Source organism: Neofelis nebulosa, chromosome 7 (assembly GCF_028018385.1).
Source record: "Neofelis nebulosa isolate mNeoNeb1 chromosome 7, mNeoNeb1.pri, whole genome shotgun sequence".
Classification (NCBI taxonomy): Eukaryota; Metazoa; Chordata; class Mammalia; order Carnivora; family Felidae; genus Neofelis; species Neofelis nebulosa.
The window spans coordinates 44,867,708-44,888,183 of record NC_080788.1 but is presented as its reverse complement, the minus strand read 5'-3'; the positions used below and the strand labels follow the sequence as shown (position 1 = coordinate 44,888,183).

The following is a 20,476-nucleotide window of genomic DNA, read 5'->3' as shown; positions in this document are numbered from 1 at the left end:
GGGTGCGCTGCGGCTGCGGACGGCAGCCGGGAGAGTCTTGGCACGCTCGAGAAGCCCGTCTCGCTCGGGCCCGGGCGCTTTCGTAAGTAGCCGCGCCGGGACGCAGAGTGAAAACGGCCGCACTTTCCCGGCCCGCGGCCGCTCGGGGCCTTCGGGCCGCCACGGGGGGAGGGCGCAAGGCCTGGGGCGCTGACCAGTCCCCAGGGATGACATCGCGTCCCCGCGCGCGCGCACGGCCCGGCCCGGCCGCAGCGCCTTCCCTACGTAGGCCGGAGCTGTCTGGGGTGCGGGCCCTGGGGACCGACCGCGGGCGTCCCCGGCTTCCTCCGAGCTCCCCAGATCCTACCCTCCCTTCCAGAAGCGCCGCGACTCCCAGCAAACTTTCTTCCGAGAGCCCCGCCGGGTGCCAGGCGGACCTGGACGGCTGACAGGAGTCAGAGGGGGCGGAAGAGGGGGGTCCAGCCCGTGCGCCTTTGCCCCCTACAGGAGGCAGGCTGATCCCGCGGCCGGGCTCAGGTGGCGCCGCTGCTGTGGCCCAGAAGGCCCTGGCGGGGCTCCGGCGCCCAGCCCGGGGCAGTACGTGCGCTGGGGCAGGCGCGCCCACCCCTCCCCCTGCGCGCCCTCCTCCCCGCCCCCCTGAGCAGCCAGCCCACCCGGCCCCGGCGGGACTCCCGGCTCACCTTTCATCGCTGCGATCACAAAATACATCATTTAAGCCGCGGTGCGGAGAGCGCAGGGAGAGCCGATGGTCCGACCCCGGAGCCCCCTCTGCCGCCGCCGCGCCGCCGCCGCCCGAGCCACAGCAGCAGCTGCCGCAGCTGCCCGCCCGCCGAGAGCCATCCCGAGCCATAAGAGGCTCCATGTGACCGGCTGACATCACGGCCGCCGCTCTGTTTACACCGCGCCCCTCCGCTTCCTCCCCGGGCGGGAGGCGGGAGGCTGGAGGCAGGCGCGCCCCAGCGCCGCGCCCCGCCCCGCCCCCGCGGGCAGGTGAGCGGCGGCGGCTCGGCTGGCACACCCCGGGCCCGCGCTGCCCTGCCGCGCCCCCGGCCCGAGCCCAGGCCCCCAGCCTCCTCTTTGCCTCTCCGAACACCTGCGGTCCCCCGGGTGCTCTCTGCACGCAGCACCCCGCGGAACGCGCGCCTGACCACTCTCTGTCCCCACCCCGTGGGGCAAGGGGCACGCAACCCCACGCCACTCTGCTTCCTCGCCCGAGCCCGCGGGGCGTTAAATGCTCCAGTTGGCCGGAGAAAAAGCGGGGTTTGGCCTGAAGGGGAGAGGCTGTAGTCACCCTCATTTCCCAGAGCGCCCCAGCTCTGTTCAGAAGGTAGGTCCCCCAGACGGGGCCGTGCAGAACGCTGTCACCCGGACCTTTCCAGGGAGTGGAGTAAGTGCCTCCTAAGTCTTTCCGGAGAGGCTCGGCCAGAGCGGGGGGAACCCCGCCCACCAAGAGGTTGGTAATCTCCCATCACACCAACACCAAAGGTCCTTGTTTACACCTCCCCCATTCCCCAGGAACAATGTTACCTGGAAGGAGAGCAGAAAACTCTTATGTGAATCACCTAAATGATAATCCAATCGCCAGCCGATTTGAGCCACTGAATTCCCAGGCTCTTCCATATCCAGCATTCTCTCCAGAGAACCCATTTACAGGTGGAAAAGGCTCTAGTGGTCACATCCTAGAAATGAGACATTGTGGCACTCTGGGCAGGAAAACAAAAATACCTCTAAAGGTCAACTCGGTGAATTTTAACTTGCAACTAAGAGTGAATTCCCTCTGAACTTTGAAGCTTAATCCTTTTTACTGGCCATATGGAAACTTAACTCTTGACAGTATTGTCAGATGAATCTTCTGAGGATGAATTTCAGATGCTTCGTACCCAGAGTTGGCATTATTTAAAAATTTGCCAGCTGTGTCCATAACATTGAGCATAGTATGAAGAACAATTCAAAAGCCCAGTCTGCATACCTGCTACTGTTCCTTCATACAACTTCATTTTTTTAAATTTTTTTTTAACGTTTATTTATTTTTGAGACAGAGAGAGACAGAGCATGAATGGGGGAGGGGCAGAGAGAGAGGGAGACACAGAATCGGAAGCAGGCTCCAGGCTCTGAGCCATCAGCCCAGAGCCCGACGCAGGGCTCGAACTCACGGACCGACGAGATAGGGACCTGAGCTGAAGTCCGACGCTTAACCGACTGAGCCACCCAGGCACCCCGCTTCACACAACTTCAATTCTGCTTTCTTTCCTGATGGTCTGTATTTCCATTTCCAACTTAAAAGATCAGATAGTTTTTAGTGGATGCCTTCATGGTGATTAAATAAGGAGAGTCCTAGCTAGCATTCTTTTCCCATATAACTGAGTTGTCCTTGCCCCTGAGTTGGGCTATAACTTAAAACACATGCAGACAATCAGCCCTCTAGAAAACTTAGGATTCACGTACTCCCCACCCTCCCAACCCTCCTTTTCCAGGCAAAATTTACACAGTCCTGATTTAGAAGGTCAGTAAAATTCATCACACCTTAAATCAAACCATAGCTTTATAAAAGTTTGATTTCAGCTAACACCATCCTAGCAGTTTTTCCTTTAGATTTTTTTTTCAAATAAAACCACAAAAATCAGAAATTATGAAAATGTGAAGCCAAGACCTACCCATGTTAATTCAGCTTTCCAGCCATAGCGAAGTGGACCAGAATTTCAAATGAATCAACCATATCCACTGTGATGTTTACAATTGTGAAATTAAATCACACCACATTCCCATGATGCAAGTGCATCTCCTAGTGAGGCAACGCCCCTCGGTTACATTGACGCCATCCTTCGTATTTGGTTCTTGATTTCCCTTGGCCTAACAACTCTAACAGGGAAGAGTAAAGCCAAGCTATCCAGTAGGTAGGTCCCCAGTACAATTTTCTTTCCTTTGTACCGTTGAAGGATGGAAAGTCATCAGGGACTGCATGTTCATGGGTATGCTCTTCATACTCACTGCAAATGAATACAGAAATACAACTTGGAAAATTTGCAGTGTTCCTTTAAAAAACAGTATCCTGCTCCAGAAAACAATGCTTTGAAAATAACCAAATCCATTAGCTCTAGCCTGCCTGTCAGACATCTGACTCCAAGGTAAATAGTCTTACATTACTAGTAATCGGTATTTATTTCCAGACCATTTCAAATGAAATCGGTAATCGGGAATGACATGTAAGCTGACGTGTGCTCCTGCAATTTTCTATGGATATGTCCCCAATAGAAATATAATCTCATAATACTTATTTGAAATATTTACACATATATTCAACAAAGACATTTCCAGGATAATGTAATACTGACCTTAGCCTTTGGAAATGTATTTCATTCTCATCCTACAACTAATGAGCAACAGAATTTCAGATATTAAGTCTTAACCTTCCTGTGTGGCTAGATGCTATTTGTAATAAATGCCTCTATTAAATGTCTTCAGCTGTTAACCCAGGGTATAATATTGTTCTTTATATTAACACAAAGCTCTCATGAAACTTTGAAAGTAAAAATGAGAGGCTATTAAAAACACACACACACACACACACACACACACACAAAACTCTTGAAATATAATTTTTCTATGGAATTCTAAATCCCCAACCAAATAAATCAGTCAGGAATGAAAGGATCCATGTTCCCCTTCAATACTACCAAATTTGAGCCATAAACGATGCACATTTCAGTTCAAGTTTTACTATCTATATATTAACATGTAGAAATAGGTATTTGGATTATAGTAAACAAATGCTTAGAATACTATGGGGGAAACAGTGTTAAGCAATATAGTCTTTCCATTTAAAGTTTTATTTTTTTTATGTTTAAACATTTTTTACCAAGTGTTCTGAGAAGAAAATAGAAAAGGAATATTGCTTACATGAAGATAAACAGGATGGGAGTTCTTCACCATGAACAGAATTAAGCTATACATTACTTTTTGATTCAGATGTTCCTGTTGGGTAATCTTGGAAAAGGAAGGCACACCACATATTTGTCATGTAATTCAACTCAGAGTCCTCTAGAGATGGTCACCGCCCCATATTGTGTCCCTATATATTGGTTTTCACATTTGATCTGTCACTTAGCAAGAAAGTGGAGAGACACCTCTGATGCCAGCTTGTTCCCAAATGCCTAAGAGGAAAGCCTGCTCTATTTCTTCAGGGTATCTAGAGAGGAGTGTGATCAGTAAGTTGGTGCCAATCTTCCCGCTTTCAGAGATTAAATAAAGAAATGATACTTTATGAGGGTACATTTGGTTTCCCATCAAATGGGGTTTGGTAGACCACTCTGAACCGCACACAGAGCTGCTACTGCGGAGGGTGGCAAACCAATGGATCAACAGATTTATCATGACTGGGCAAGCAGCTCCTAGTACCAAGATGATTTCAAAGTTTGCTGCTGCATGTGAGAGAGTGTTTTGGCTCTGTGTCTCACCCAGGCCTGATTCTCCCTCTGTGGTGTGTGGCAGCTTGCTAATTCAATTAATTTCTTTCTAGCTGAACAAGAAAGGGATCAGTGAAAGGTTAATGTGGTCCTAGGCAGCTTGATTCAACTGAATTCTTAGCCACCACTAGACTGTGATCTGTAGGACTTGGGCCATTCTGACCGACATAGAGCCATAGGTCTCCTGCAGACCAAATGGATTCCGACCCAGAGAATTCTATATAAAGACTACTTGGAAAGCTACAGAGGAGGCACAGACTTACCTATAACATATCACAAATGTGCTTAATTTTGAGTCTGGAAAGAGTCAGTGTCTCATAGAGGAACATTTACAAATGGAATAATATTGGTGAGACCTGGAAACCAAGGGTATCGGAGAGGCCCTCCCACCTATTTATGAGTGTAAGGGGAGGGGATGAACAGATTAATATAGATTGCTTGCCATTCATGACTTTAAAACAATGTAGTTACATCTATAACAAATATAGTTGTAGATGTAAACATACATGCATGTATATATATATCTATATAGTCCATGAAATATGGTGAAATAAACTGGATTTTGGTGGCAAGAGATATCGTCAGTTTTACACACTCACACACACATACATATGTCACATTATCAAGCACATTTACTGAATGTGTATTATGTGCCTGGTGTCCTGGAGACTCAGACAAGAACAAGCTCACTCCTCATTTGACTTTGGCTCGGAAAACTGTAGAGAAGTCCACTCCCCAAGTCATCTGAGCAACCCTAAAGCAAGGCAGTGTCTGGTTGCCCATTGAAAAGATGTTTGCACAGCACTTTGAACCTCACAGTTGACAGACAGCTGCGAATCATTAGTGTGGCTATTAGCGTAATGGGATGTTGGAGGTGAAAGATTTGGCTGGATTGAGACAATGGTGAAGGGATTCTGAGATTTCTGGAACTCCATATCTCATACATCTATTGGGAAATTCAAGAACCGGCAGGTGTTTTGTAACCATCACAATGAGGGAAAGGGTGAAGTTCACAGGCATACAGACATGAGTAACCTCCCCAGAAAAGGCAGGTAGCAGGTGGCTCACTGTACACACACACTCACACCTGCCAAGGGAGCAAGGAAGGAGGTGTGCATCAGAGGCTAGAGAGACCTTCTTGCCTTGTGTTCCCAGGGGGTGTTCTCACCCCACTCCTGCAGCTGGAAGGGGAACAGGCCATGAAATGATTTTTTAGTTAAAGGAATATGAAAAAGGGAAGCAAACTCAAAACCTGGAGCCTGGGTTCAAGTTTCACACTCAACTAGCTGTCAATGCCACCTTGGGCACGTCATGTCACCTGCCAGGACCTCAGGCCTCTAACCTGTAGAATGAAGGAATGGGAACGGACCTTGAAGGGCTCCTACAACTCAAACATTCAGAACGACTTTCAGGATCATGTCCTATCCACTTCTCAGGAACACCATCCCTTTCTCCCTGCTGCACCACATCAGCTTCCCTCTCCAAGGAGGCTTCTTTGTGTCACTGAACTCCATGGTATGGTAGAATGAACTCCAGCATTAGACAAACCTGGGCCCCAAACCAACCTTTATCCCACTCACTAGCTGAGTGATTTGAGCAAACTTTTGTTTCCTCATATGTGAAATAAGGCTGGTAGGGCCACTGGGAGGATTAAACAATTTGAAGAAAGGACAGAGTGACTACCAGGTAGCAGGGCTTATGAGTGGGAATACCCTCACCACCACCACCACCAGTCCCTACATTGTTGTACACACAGAGCCTGTGCATGGCATAAATTATTGACCTTAATAAAGATGTGTTCAAATGGCCATTAGAATGCACTTTTGCTAAGCTCTTTACAATTCTGAAAACGTGTGTGTGTGTGTGTGTGTGTGTGTGTGTGTGTAGGTGTATAGAACAAGCATTTATTAAGTGCCTGCTATATATTAAGAATACAAAGATGAATACAAATTAAATTACTCCTTGGTCTCAGGAGCCTTATGGTCTCGCTTTCTTACGTCTTAGCCATCAGAGTGGAAGCTCCCATCTGATGAACAATGTAAACCTCTGTGCATTACAATTTAAAAAATGTGTGTCAGGACATGGAGAGGGAAGCAAAAAGATTAAAACGTCAGGTCTTCCCTCAAGGAGCTTGCCATCTAGCAGATAAACGCATGCAGTACTTAGAATGTAGGGCAGAATAAGGTGCTATGTAAACCACGAGTAAGAGGGGCTACTTTGCGTAGGATTAATCTTAAGTTTTATGACAGGGCACCCGTGTGGTTCAGTCAGTTAAGCATCTGACTCTTGCTTTCAGCTCAGGTCATGATCTCATGGCTTGAGGGTTTGAGCCCCTCATCAGGATCACTGCCAATAGCACGAAGCCTGCCTGAGATGTTCTCTCACTTCCTCTCTCTCTGCCTCTCCCCTGCCCACCCTCTCCCTCTCTCAAAATAAATAAACTTAAAAATTTTTTTTAAAAGTTAAATTTTATGAGAAGGACTTCATGGAGGACGTGCCACTTGAACTCTACCTTGAAAGACAAATAGAATCTAATGAATAGAGAAAGGAATAAAGGACATCTTAACAGGAGGGCAGGACACAGATGAAAGTACAGAGACAGAAAACGCATTTCTTAAGAAACTCGTAGTGAAGGCTCATAGCAACATAAAGTACATACGGACGAGAAGCAGGCAGAGAAAAAGCTCAAAATGTAGGTTGTTACTATTTCTTCTGCTTTTCCTCACAGTGCCTAGCAGAGACCTTTGCAAACTATATACATTCAGAGGATGAGTTTTGAAAAAAATAATTGAGGGCAGAAGAAGAGAATTGTGCTTTAGAAAATAAATCTCTTTGCAGCTCACCCATTTCATAGGCTTATTGTAAGGATTAATAGCTGGTTTGATAGTCATAAAGTTAAATTACACTTAATAAAACACACAGAGCAAAAGAGTTCCACATCACAGCACACAGAGGGAGAATAAAACTGGAAATGGGTGTTATTTCATCAGAGTGAAAAGCTATGCGGGGCATTTTAGGATGAACAAGATAAATTGAATGTTATTTGATTCTGTATCTCATCCATTTAAGTTCTGAAAATTATCTGCGACAGTTCTATTAATATAGAGGCTTTGTATATAGGCCATATTTTATTTTTTAAGAAGTCTCTTAAAAATATATTTTCAAATAATGGAGAAAAGATAAGCAGTTACAGATGGTTCTCTCTATTTTTGTCATGCATGATCAAGGGCGGCAGAGTAGGTGGGCTTCATTGGGAAATCCGAGTCTCGCAGCTAGGAGCGTTCCAGGAGCAAATGCTGGCATTATTTTGCTTTCGCAGAGAAAATATGTTTCTGTTCAGTCAAGCAGAGTAATCAATTATTCTGCATTATGAAATACTCATTTTATAACTATTGACATTTCAGACAGTTGTGCCACATGTCAATAGTGGTTCTGATGATCACATTTAAGCTGCAGCTTATAGGATAGGATTCGTTTGGCTGACGGCATTTGATCAGAAGTCTTCTCTGCTCTCAGAAGTACAGCTACTATTTCTGTCCAGTCCTGCACTGAGGAAGTATGCTTCGAGTACTGAAACAATAATAGGTTGGGTATGTTCTTCTGTTTTAATGAAAAAAAAAATTAAATTCTTCTAACTATGTGAGATTCACATTAAAAAAAATTAGCACTCTTCTTTTTCATTTTGTAAGATGGAGGAAGGTAGATGAAGTTAGGCGTTCTATTCAGAAGACTCCAAAATTCACATTAGATTTTGAGTATCCGGTTAAACCTTATATCCCCAAAGATAACTTTCCAAAATCAAAAGGGCTTTCCAATAATTATGCAACACTGTTGCTATTGCCTCTTTTCCCTCTCCCATTGGTGAGCAATTCCTTGGGACTTACTCTGTGGCAGGCACTTATGTTATGCTCTTTTTAACATTTAATTCAGCCTGAACTCTCTTTTTACCGACAAAGAAACTGGGGCACAGAGACATTAAGTAACTTGCCAGGAAGAGAAGGCTAATACATGGTAGGACCATAAGAACAATCTTTGTAAACTGATTCTAAGGTCTGTACTCTTAACCATCATGCTACGGACTCTCAAAATTAAAAAAAATTTTTGCCTTAAATTGAGCATTACTCAGTATTTTGAAAATGGCAAGCTGACTTTTTCAGGAATCAAGAATTACTATTCTAATAAATTTTAGGCATGTGTGCAAGAAATTCTTTTATCACTAGCTTCTATAATCGAGTAGACTAGCATGTGTCATTATGAATTATTGCACAATTTAGTAAATTATTTAATTACTTACTAATGAAGAAGCATATTGTACACAGTTGTAATTATCCTGTTTGAAAACAATGTTGCCATTTGTACATTTAAGAAACACTTGCTACAAAGTTAACTCTTAAGGGGAATTCTTTCTTATTTTAGGATGATTAAACAACTCTAAATATTGGTAATGGAATGTTCAATAGGGCCGCAAGGAAACTAAAAGCTACAAAGGCCAAGACTGCACTCCTAAAAAGACTTCAAACAAAAGAACAAATCTGTTAAAAATGTAAAAAAAAATTTGTAGTTCACGCTGTTCTACATAAAAAGCACAAGATAGGGATATTTACGGATTTTGCTTTTCCAAAGACTATAATTGATGCTCTTTTCATAGTTTTTGCAACATATCACCTAGTATAGCATTTCCTTCACCTATTTGATCACCTAACAAATGGCTTTGATAATGTAAAATATTTAGCACAATCACTTAATTTTCAACTCACTTTGAATAAATTGTTGTCCATATTTATGGACTATAGTCATGCACGACTTTGTTATTTATACAGAGACATAGTCCATGTACGGCCTTTAGACGTTTTGACAACACGTCTTAATTAAAATATAGATAAAATTAATTTTGAAAATGTCATAATACAAGTAAGAAAGAGTGACTTGTTTGTGTGAGTGATGGAACACATTATTGAGAAACTATGATATGTATTATTGAATTTATTGTAAAGGCCTAAGGATAATAATAGCCACAGAAACCCCAACTTGCCCACTATTCCAAAGGCAAGGTACATATCTTATGGTGAAAGTCACTTTCATAAACTAAAATGTAATGGTGACTTGATTTACATCTTTGCTCCCTGAACTATAACAGAGGGAGTGTGGCAAAGCCGTTATGAACAAGCAAGAATAAAAAGAAATACTAGAACTGGAAGACACTCAAGGTCAGGTGGTAGGTCTCCCTGCTTCCAAGGATGTGAGCAGTTAAACCGTCCATGTGACAGTTGCCAATCATTAAGTAATCACATAGAAGCAAGATAAGTGATATTATCATATTTTTTCTATTGTCTGGTTTTCCCCTCTTTAATCCTAAAGTCAAAATGCCATCTAGCTGGGTAATTCAATCAAACACAAGTTCTGTTCTATTATGAATAATGTATATATTAGAACTATAGTATAGATTGCAGATTTCAGCATTTGTCAAAAAATCAGTAAGAGGCTGTTTCCTGTAACCAGTAAGAGCCAGGTTAAATGTAAGCATTACAAAACAAGAGAAAAGAAAACATGTTTTGTATGTTCATAGCCTCCACTGCTCAATTTATAGAATAACATGAATTACATGGTATTTATTTTACACTAGTTTTATCAACTGGAAGTATAGTGAAGCCCATGGAGTACCCGGTTGTAATGGTATTTTCTTTCCTTTTTTCCCCATATTTAAATATAATTAACAGATAGTACTATATTAGTTTCGGGTGTACAACATTCTGATTCAAAAATTCTCTGCATTACTCAGTGCTCACCATGATAAGTGTCATCACCATGTGCCACTCAACAACATTATTACCATCTTATTGACTACCTTCCCTGTGCTGCACAAAATGATATTTTCTGATGTTATTCGTGGCAAACTAGAAGAACTGTATTTTGATTCATCACGTAAATCTCAGTTTTTGCATCTCTTAGTAAAGTATAATTTACACATAGTGAAACTCACCCTTTTTAGTGTATAATTCTTTGAGTTTTGACAAAGGTATGTAATTGAATTACCACCAACCATATCAATATATGGGACAGTTCCGTCTCCTTTCTTCCTAAATTCTCCGGTGCCCCTCTGTAGCCAGAGTATTCCCCTTCCCCAAACCCTGCAACCACATAGCTGTTTTCTATCCCTATATTTTTGCCTACAAATAATATCACTTAAATGGAATAATATATTATGTGGTTTTTTGACTCTGGTTTCTTCTACATGGCATGATGCATTTCAGATACATCCCATGCTGTTGAGCATATCAATAATTTGTTACTTTATTTTTTTTAAATTTAAAATTTTTTTTTTTATTTTGAGCGAGACAGAGAAAAAGCAAAAAGAGAAGGGGCAGAGAGAGAGAGAGAGAGAGAGAGAGAGAGAGAGAGTCCCAAGCAGGCTCTATGCAGTCAGTACACAGAGCCCAACATGGGGCTTGAACCCACAAAACCACCAGATCATGACCTGAGCCATAGTCCAACACTTAACCGGCTGAGCTACCCAGGCACTCTTGCCAATAATTTGTTACTTTCTATTGTTCAGTAATATTTCATCCCACAGTTTATTCATTCCCTGAGTGAAGGACACTTAGGTTATTTCCATTTTTTAGCATTCACAAATAAATTTGCTAACCTTCATGTACAGGTTTTTGTGCAAACGTAAGTTTTTATTTTACATGGGTAGCTATCTAGAAATAGAACCATTAGAGGGTATGGAATATAGAAGTTTAACTATAAGAAATGCCCAATGGTTTTCCAGAGTAGCTGTGCCAGCTTGCATTCCTATTAGCAATGTCTGAGAGTTCTAGTTGCCTCAAACCCTCACCAGCACTTGGTGGTGTTAGATATTTATCTGTTATCAGTTCTTGTTATTCAATGCACTGAGGTTCTATAAAGTCACTAGGACCACTGAAGTAGCAAATACTGAATCAGTGTCCCTAGGGGAAATATAAAGTTAGGTTTCTTGAGCCTGTGCTCATAACATTTTTGCCAACTCATCAATATATAACCTTGTTTTCTTTGTGTTTGTAAAGACACCTTATTTGATAAATACTGTTGCTTCACCAACATTGAATAATGCTTATACATCAGTGAATAAAGCTTATCTAACATGTTTTCTTTGTAAGGCACATCACAGCATTCTTGTAGTCGAGGACACTAGCCAACACTTCAGCAGTATGCTTGACGGCCATTGTAAATAGTAAGATCACTAACAAAAAGCACAAAATTAGGAAAATATAGCACTAAATAAACCGTCAAAAGGACACGTATTTCCAGGATGAGAGCTGAAACAAGAAGGCAGAGCACTGCCTCATCAGACCTCAGCTGGGATGTGTATTAGGACGTTCAACCCTTGAGCAAGTCTGAAAATGGCGGCCAGTATTGATTTGGGGGGTAAACACATTTTAGTGAGCAGACGAACTTGCAAATACAGAATCTGCCAATAATGAGAATCAACTCTAACTATGTATCTATCTATCCACCTACATACGTATGTATCTGTATATCTATTTATCTATCATTTTTGCCATCCTACAGTCTCAGTTTAAATGTCACTGCCTTCAGGAGGTCTGAGACAAACTGCTAGCCTACATCAGATGAGATTTGAGTTCCCACTGGCATCCTGTTCCTCCCTTTCCATAAACCTGATTCTTCATAACACTTTTTTTTTTTTTTTTTTTTTTTTTTGGTAAAAAAACCTCTGGACTCTAAGAGGCAGGGAACACATCTGTCTTAGTCACCTTTGTATCTCTGGTAACACTAAGACTTTGTATCTCTGGTAACACGAAGACTTAGCACAGTGCCTGGCATATAGTAGATGATGGATAAAGAGTTGTTGAATAAATTAATACTTCTTTTGAAAGCAGTATGTATGGTGGAAAGAACACTGGAATTGGAGTTGGAAAACTTGATTTCTCATCTCGGTTCTTATATCTAGTGGCTATGTGACTGGTAACAAGTTACTTATATTCCTTGAGCCTCAGTTTCCTTACCTGTAAAATTAGAAAAATAATACCCATCTTTCAGGATTTTTAAAGACCTTAAAATTTAGACAGTAAACGTGAAAATCACTAATATCTGGTATACTGGTGATATCCAATAATCAATGAATTGGAGTGGTTTATGAGACACATTAGATGTTTGTAACTAGGTGAGCTACACAAAATATACTGATTACAGTTTGAGCAATGAATGTATTTAGCCATCTGGATAGTATCAACTCTTTACACATTTAGTGGTATGCAGTCAGGGAACTTAAATAGTTTGGAGAATTTTTCACTTTAGAAAATAGGTGTTTTCTCACTCTGTCAATCAACCCCACTCTTCAAGATCAAAGGTTATGTACATCCTCTACACTATGAATATGTATTCACAAGAATTGATGATTTATCCATTCTATTTCAAAAATATCTTCTGGATGTTTGAAAGTGATTCTTCAATAACATAATTAGAGTTTGTATGCTCTGAAAACAAGATTTTTTCTCTTTCAAACACTCCTGTTAAACAAAGAATTAAATGCAATTAATAAGCATATGATTCTGCCTGGAATTTTTTTTTTTAAATTTTTTAAATGTGTATTTACTTTTGAGAGAGAGAGAGAGAAGGAGAGAGCAAGCGAGTGGGGTAGGTACAGAGAGAGGGGACACAGTATTCAAAGCAGGCTCTGGGCTCTGAGCTGTCAGCACAGAGCCCGACACAGGGCTCAAACTCAGACCGCAAGATCATGACCTGAGCTGAAGTCGGACGCTTAACTGACTGAGCCACCCAGGCACCCATGAAATGTTTTCTTAAAAAGATCTACCATGTCCCTTAAGATTTTGAGGCTATAAACATCCATTATTTTTTCTTTTTCTTCTTCTTCTTTTTTTTTTTTTAAAGATTTTAAGTAATCTCTACACTCAGCGTGGGGCTCAAACTCACAACCCTAAGATCAAGAGTCGCATGCTCCACTGGATAAGCCAGCCAGGCACCCCCAAAATCAATAATTTCTATAAAAGTATCACAATCCTCTTGTGTGCAACTAAGGATAATGATATAACATAAATGGTAAAACGCAGTGGAAAAGAAGCTGCATAAATAATGCAGTGGTTACATCACTCAAAATGTGTACATATTATTGCCTTACAAAATTATGATGATCAGATAGGATTAAATGACACTGAATAAGATTATTGGTCTTCAGTAGATGCAAAACACGATGATTCACTGGCAAAGGAAGCTAATGGTAGGGAGGGAGAGATGTTACGTTTGTGTGTTTGATTACACAGCAGAACAGATAGGTAAAACCTCAGAATCAAGAATCATTATTTTATATGCAATATTGTTTCTTAACTTAGACGTATGTTAATTTTTCTTGAGATGACATTTTTTAATTTAAAAAAAATTTTTTTTTCAACGTTTTTTATTTATTTTTGGGACAGAGAGAGACAGAGCATGAACGGGGGAGGGGCAGAGAGAGAGGGAGACACAGAATTGGAAACAGGCTCCAGGCTCCAAGCCATCAGCCCAGAGCCTGACGCGGGGCTCGAACTCACAGACCGCGAGATCGTGACCTGGCTGAAGTCGGATGCCTAACCGACTGCGCCACCCAGGCGCCCCAGAGATGACATTTTTTTTAAACACCTGAATTCTTATAAGGAACCTACCACCAGGTCTAAATTAAACCTCATTTAAAACATCATTTGCCGACAGGCATCCTGCGAGTGTTTTCCACAGAGGCACATCACATCCGATTATTTCCAGGCTATTTTAAATGGTCCTGGACAGGGCTACTGAATGACTGACTTGTCAGGGAACAGGAAAACATTATGACACCGCTTCTCCAGGTTTCTTCCCACAACATGAAATATTTGGGGTCATTCTAATAGAATCAAAGCTAGTTTAAGAGCAAGTGAAGCTTCACTTTAAAGCTTTCAGTTTTAACTGGGGGAATGCTTCTAACATATGGCAGCTGGGCTCTGACTGACCGCAACCTTCAAATTCTGGCCAAAATGTCTGTTTCCTGAGATTGTGTCTGATAAGCCTGTGCATTCCTGGTGGGGCTCAGCAGGCATTCGATAAATGCTATTGTTGGAATGAATGAATGAATGAAAGGGATTCCAATTATGAGTTACAAATTCCTCCATCAACAAAATAATCCCATAGGAAAGCTCGATGTTCTTGTAATTCGTATCTGTGAAGGATTAGATCTTCAGCTCCTTTACAATTTTTTTTTTTTTATCATTTATGCTCAACTTTGTCTTTCTTGATTTTTTTAAAACCAAAGTGTGAAAAGCACATAAGCATTTTCCAGAACATGACAGACAAGTATAGTTCTTAGAAAGTTTCATCTGTATGTAGCTTGTGCATGATAATTATGTTTAAATCTCAGTTAATCATCAGATATTTTCTGGGAACAGACTGTGGGTGAGGCCTTGTGTGAGCTATTTGAAAATGGAAGTTAAAAAAGTTTTACCCTTGCTTACACACAAAAAATCATCATTAAGACTAGTAGAATGTATGCCAGTATATCCACAAGGCAAATAGTTATCTAAGCTATATGAAATTAGAACTATTAAAGAAGTATAAATAACTGCTATACTACTTTTCATAATTAGAGATCTCTCCTTCGAAAGCACTACGGAATGGAACATGGAAGAAAACAAAACAGAAGCAAAGATCTGCAAAGATACCACGAAAATTTTAAGAACTTAAGTTCCTATCTGCTTGAAAAGTCTCTTGGGCATTCACCCAGAGACTATCTACTCTTACGTAAGACACAATTCTGCAAACCTCGATATCTGATTTTCCAGGGTATAAAATATATTTAAAAGTACGGCGAAAGGACTGGAGAGTTCTGCTCACAGGAGCAAGGAGGAACAATAAATACTGAAGGAAGAGATGAAAAACGATAAAACGTATGGCAGCGTGGGGCCATTTGGCGTAGGGGCAAACAAATCGCCACACCTCAGAGACTCTGAGGACATCCTGTATTACAGCATACTATACACACCATCATAATTAATGTTTATAATGATTTGGAAACATTAAGAATGGATTAACCGTGAACTAAGGAGACAAGGACTTACATCATCTATTTCGAAAGACCTCCCTCATCCCCACCAAAATAAAAGGGAAGTACCTGAGGCACTTACAGAGATCTAGTTCAGAAAATTAAGTTATATGGGATATCCCATTTTCCAATAATGTCTGTGGGTGCAGCATGGCTATGCATAATTCAATAATAACTCTAATTACTAAAACCTTACAGTGAGGGTCTCTCAGTTATAACAAGCAGTACTCTGCAAACTTTCGGAAAAATAAAGAGATTTTCATAGTACGAATAACTGTTTTATACACTGGTATTTTATTCAATTCTAATATTAGCCTAATATCAATAAAATAAAAGCTGTCCAAATACCCTCTTTTTTTTTTTTTTAAGCTACAGTGTTTTTGTAAATGTTTACTTGAATTTTGAGCGTTCAATGCTGAGGTTTAAATATGTATCATTATATTGAGATACTTGCTATTTATACAGTAGCAATTGCTATTTATACAATAATGTTTAACCTGCCAGAATTCTGGAGAAGCAAAGGTTAGCTGTTAAGTACGTGCAGCGTGGGGGAAAAAAAAGAAAGAAAAACAGAGGCACAACTGGGCGTTGTTTTCACTCAGTGCAGGTGAGGTGGTAGGTGTTTAAAAGTACGCTTTACACGTGCACACACAGGATACCAACACCTCCTTCATGGCTGCAGCGATTCTTTTTCAAAACTGCTAGCCTGTTTCCAGGGCAGCTGCAAAACATCCGTGAACACTAGTTAATTTATCGGAGTCATAGAAACTGCTGCCTCTACACCTGCCAGGCTAGATTCACATTGTACAGACTCTACAATGCAGGAACCGAAGGTCCCGAGATGAATTCTCTCCGCTCCAGGCTAGATGGAGCAAGGGGGAAGCCGCTGCTGTGAAGGTTCTGGGCCATACTTTTTGCATTATTGTGGCTTTCACTGCACATCCCGTCCAGACTCCAGAATAATGCTTTTTGTATTAAAATCATCATGGTCACCTCTGAATTACTATTAAATTTATCATCATCATTAGTAGTTGTACTTGGTTGTTGTTGTTGTTGTTGTTGTTCATGAAAATGCAGTCTAAAGGCTACCACCTGATGTTTAACAAATGTCCGGGAAGAAGAGCAAGCAGGCAGGGCTCATAATCCCCACTCACCGATGGGGTAAATAAAGCTTGGGGAGGTTCTCCAGTGTAGCCTGGGTCACGCTGCTAAGAGTAGAGCTGGGACTTCAACCAGGGTTTCTGACTCCTTAAGTCTAGTGCTTGATAAATGTTGGCACATGCTTGATACTGAAAACCGATTTCCAGTTCTTTAAGAATTTATATTCTGAGGAACTCAGATTGGTAACTATGGAAAGTTTTCCATTAAGAGGATTTTTGAAAGTAAAACAGGAGGCTGTCTTATACTTTTTCAGAAGATTTTTATCACGAATTCCTTTCAGTTTATATGTTTTTATATTATCTATTCATTCCTACCGCAAGAGATAATTTACATAGTTCAACAATACGCCACCGATAAGTTGCAAATTAATTGTTAATTAATTAGACAGGCTACAGAAAACTAACTCCTATGATGCAGAGCCTAAACCAAGCCTGGTCATATGGCAGCTGTCTCATAATTTCTAGTCCTTGCAGTGGGATAGGGATACACAGGGTGGTTGTTAGAGCCTGGTACCCAACATGACTCTGGCCTCAGAAGTCAAGGATATATTTTGAAGTGTTCTCTCTCTCTCTCTTATGGTTATCTTTTTCATTACTTTATTTAAGCCTCCCTTGTACCTTCTAATATGTTGTCCATTCAAATGGGGAAGGGGGGATCAATAGGATTGATTCCCATGATCAGTTCTAACACTGACCATCTTCCACACTTAAGGGAGGCTCATCTGGCATCCCTATGCCATAGAACTTTGCTCTTACCACCCTTTGCTTGGTATGAAACACTGAAGTAGCTTCCAGAGAACCATAATAGGTCATATTACCTTTAAAAGGTGTATTATTTGGGACTAGGGCTTTTGAAATAAAACATGAAGTATGTAACTGGGCAAAATAACATGCAATAATTATGGCAAGGAATTTCGATAGAACAAAAACATGGTAGCCGTGGGAGTAAACGATTTACATAAAGTCTCAGGTAGAGATACTGACAGACCCGGGATAAAATCCTCAAGGTCTCACTTCTATTCAGCGCTCTGACCATTCGGTCACACTCCAGGAAATGACAATAAATATCTATCTGTGGCAACTTCACGAGATGGAAATGAGGCGGCCTAACTTTTATCATTCGCAATGATCAGAAATGAAGCCATTTATAAAAATGCCTGCCCTCCCATCACAGAAACCACTGCATCTCAACTAAAAACGAGAAGACACAGAAGAGATTGATAAAAACGAAATCATGATACACTAATCCTTATCCTATCACCAAAGTGGTTGCCCAAAGAGGGGCCTCCACAGCTGCAGGATAAAAGGCACAAATCATGGACTACCCACTGGGGCAGCCAGGCCAGAGAAGTGAGGGAACGGCCCTTTCTTCAGAGGGCTGAATGGCTGGACTCTCTCGAATGAATAGATAACACCATCGAAGAACAGACAGTCGAGATGAAAGTAGAAACCAACGAAAACAGAAGAACGGAGGAAAACCATCAAAGGAGTAAAAAATAACAAAAGTCCAGGGACTGATTTGATCAGCACCCAAATGCTAAAACTGCAGCACGGGAGAGCTGTTTGAAGCTGCTAAAGGGATTTAACACAATCTGGAATGAACAGAATTTGCCATCAAATAGAACAGAAGGGCCACCAAGAGACCTTAAGGAAGGACAATCTAATGGAATGTGAACCCTGCAAAGAGAGCTCACTTGGCAATGTCCTTTTGAACATCTCAATCATTCCAAAGTGCTGTTTAAAACACACACACGCACGCACACGCACACACACACACACACACACACACACACACGGTCTGGAGTCTGTGGGGAATTTTGATGGGAGCTGCTCATCAAAACTCTTAAATAATGCAAGGCAGTGGCAATCCATCCGATCTTCCACTCTGAGGACCCGAAGCAAAGAACAGACGCAGGTTTTATCAAAGCGGCTTCTAATCTTTCTAGCACATCTGCAATGTCCATCTCACCAGGGGCGACCTTCTGAGTGAACTTTGGGAGAGACGTGCTCTTTGGTTTTGTCTGGGTTGCAGTTTAATTCAGCAGGAAGCGGGCCGTGGCTGGGAACCACAGCACAAAGAAAACCACGGTAAGGAGGTAAAAAATGCGGGACTGATCGACAATAAGTGAGATGAAATAAACGACTGGTAGTTTTTTTATGAGACCAGCAGAATAAAAAAAAAATATGACAGGTTACCACTTTTAAGGCTTATTTCCCATTGCTGCTACTAAGTAGGTAATGATAGCAACAGCACAATTGGGCAACAGCACCCAGATAAGAGAGAAAGACAGAGTAAAAGAAAATGAACGGATCAGACAGGCTCCTTAAGACGGTATCCGATGCGGGGCAATCGCCTGAATAAAAACGTTCAATTTCACTCACGTACAATGCTGGTAAATTGCATCGCGGAGATAAAATATATAGACTTTTGAAAAATTCTTGTTTTCATACAGATGGTTGTCCAGAACACCTCTGGACTGAGAGTGTTTTGGTTCAGGTAAGGTATAAAATCATCAGATGACCAAAAATGGTGTATGTATTTGTAGAAAAGCTAAGAAGTCATGCTGTCTAATGTCTATGCACCAGTGGTCTTTCCTGTACTAACCTTTAACCTAATTTAGGAGAAAAGGGAGGGAGGAGGTAATCCCTAGTCCCTGTACATCAAAGGGAGTTTGCATACAAAGGGAACTAAAATTTCTCTTCCCACTGGATTATCTTCCTTCTGTCGGGCTGGGCATATTATTACATAGGCAGTGGGGAACAGAAAATTCTTCTTCACTCTTGAACGGGTTCAATCTCTCAGATCTCAAAAGATCTCCAAGAGTCTCCAGAGCAGAAGTGGCCAGAGCCTTGTTCTGATTTCTTCTGTCTCTCCCCCTTGGCTGTTCATTCCATACCCCACCAGGTGTCCAGCACTGAATGAGCATGAGAACGGGTCACACAAGGGAGGAAAAAGGGATTCAGTTCGCCATGGCTTTACCCCTTCTCAATGTCTTCAGCGTCTGTATATGAACGGATTCCTGGCGTTGTGGGTTTGTTGCCTTATCCTTTCCCACATTTTACTTTCTTTGTCCTGGTAGGAAACAAAATCACCGTCTGTCTCCATCTCAAACAATCCGAAGTTTGGCAAAAATAAAGAAGGATGGAGTCTTCTTGGTCTGAAGGGTCTAGAGTACTCTGAGCACTTAGTAGGTGCTCAATAAATTCCAGCCAATAGGCAGGGCTCGCTTCCTCTGACAGCTGGCCAGAGGCACAAACTGCTTTGGGAAACCTGATGAAGAGACCCGCCTTTCTGGCAGAGCCATCTCGCTCTTTCATCACTGCACTCAAAGATATTACTGATGTTGGTCCTCTGGTTTTGCTGCTTTTTTCCTCTGACTGGACTAACTGAGTCTACTCTGCTCACTAGCTGCCACTTCAGAATCCTGTCACGCAGCGGAAGGCCAAAGGACATTTTCCCCTAAGTCCTTTTAACTTCCTGGCATTCCGTTTTTCAACCCCACATTAAAGGTGCTCATGTTTCATCCTAGTCCTACCAGCCAATGGGTGGCCTCAAGTCAGACTAGGCAGGGCTTCTATCGGCTCTTTCCCTGTTGGGCACGGGGAGAAGGAACCCAGAAAAATGTTTCCTCAAGCTCATTTTGTAATTTTCCTTTGGATGCTATCACTGAAGTTATGAGATCATTTATTAAGAAACAGACACATTCTAAACTAACATACAACAGATGTCAACCTAGGGCCACTGTTGGCCAGCAAGACCTATTTCTTGCAAGTTCTCAAAAATAGATTTT

General features: G+C 41.7%; 1 protein-coding gene across 4 annotated transcripts in view; it reads right to left on the bottom strand.

Moving 5' to 3' along the window:
• RORA (RAR related orphan receptor A) overlaps positions 1–20,476 on the bottom strand; it is a 722,505-nt gene that overhangs the window by 104,274 nt on the left and 597,755 nt on the right. The window contains exon 1 of one of the 4 annotated variants that reach the window (XM_058740661.1): positions 2,655–2,673. The exons of 2 other annotated variants lie outside the window; for them this stretch is intronic. In XM_058740661.1, coding sequence (XP_058596644.1) covers positions 2,655–2,658 — 4 coding nt within the window. In that variant the 5' untranslated portion in view covers positions 2,659–2,673. Of the gene's footprint in view, positions 1–680; positions 829–2,654; positions 2,674–20,476 lie in introns of those variants that run through there. One more of the 4 variants, XM_058740660.1, reaches the window with a different exon arrangement.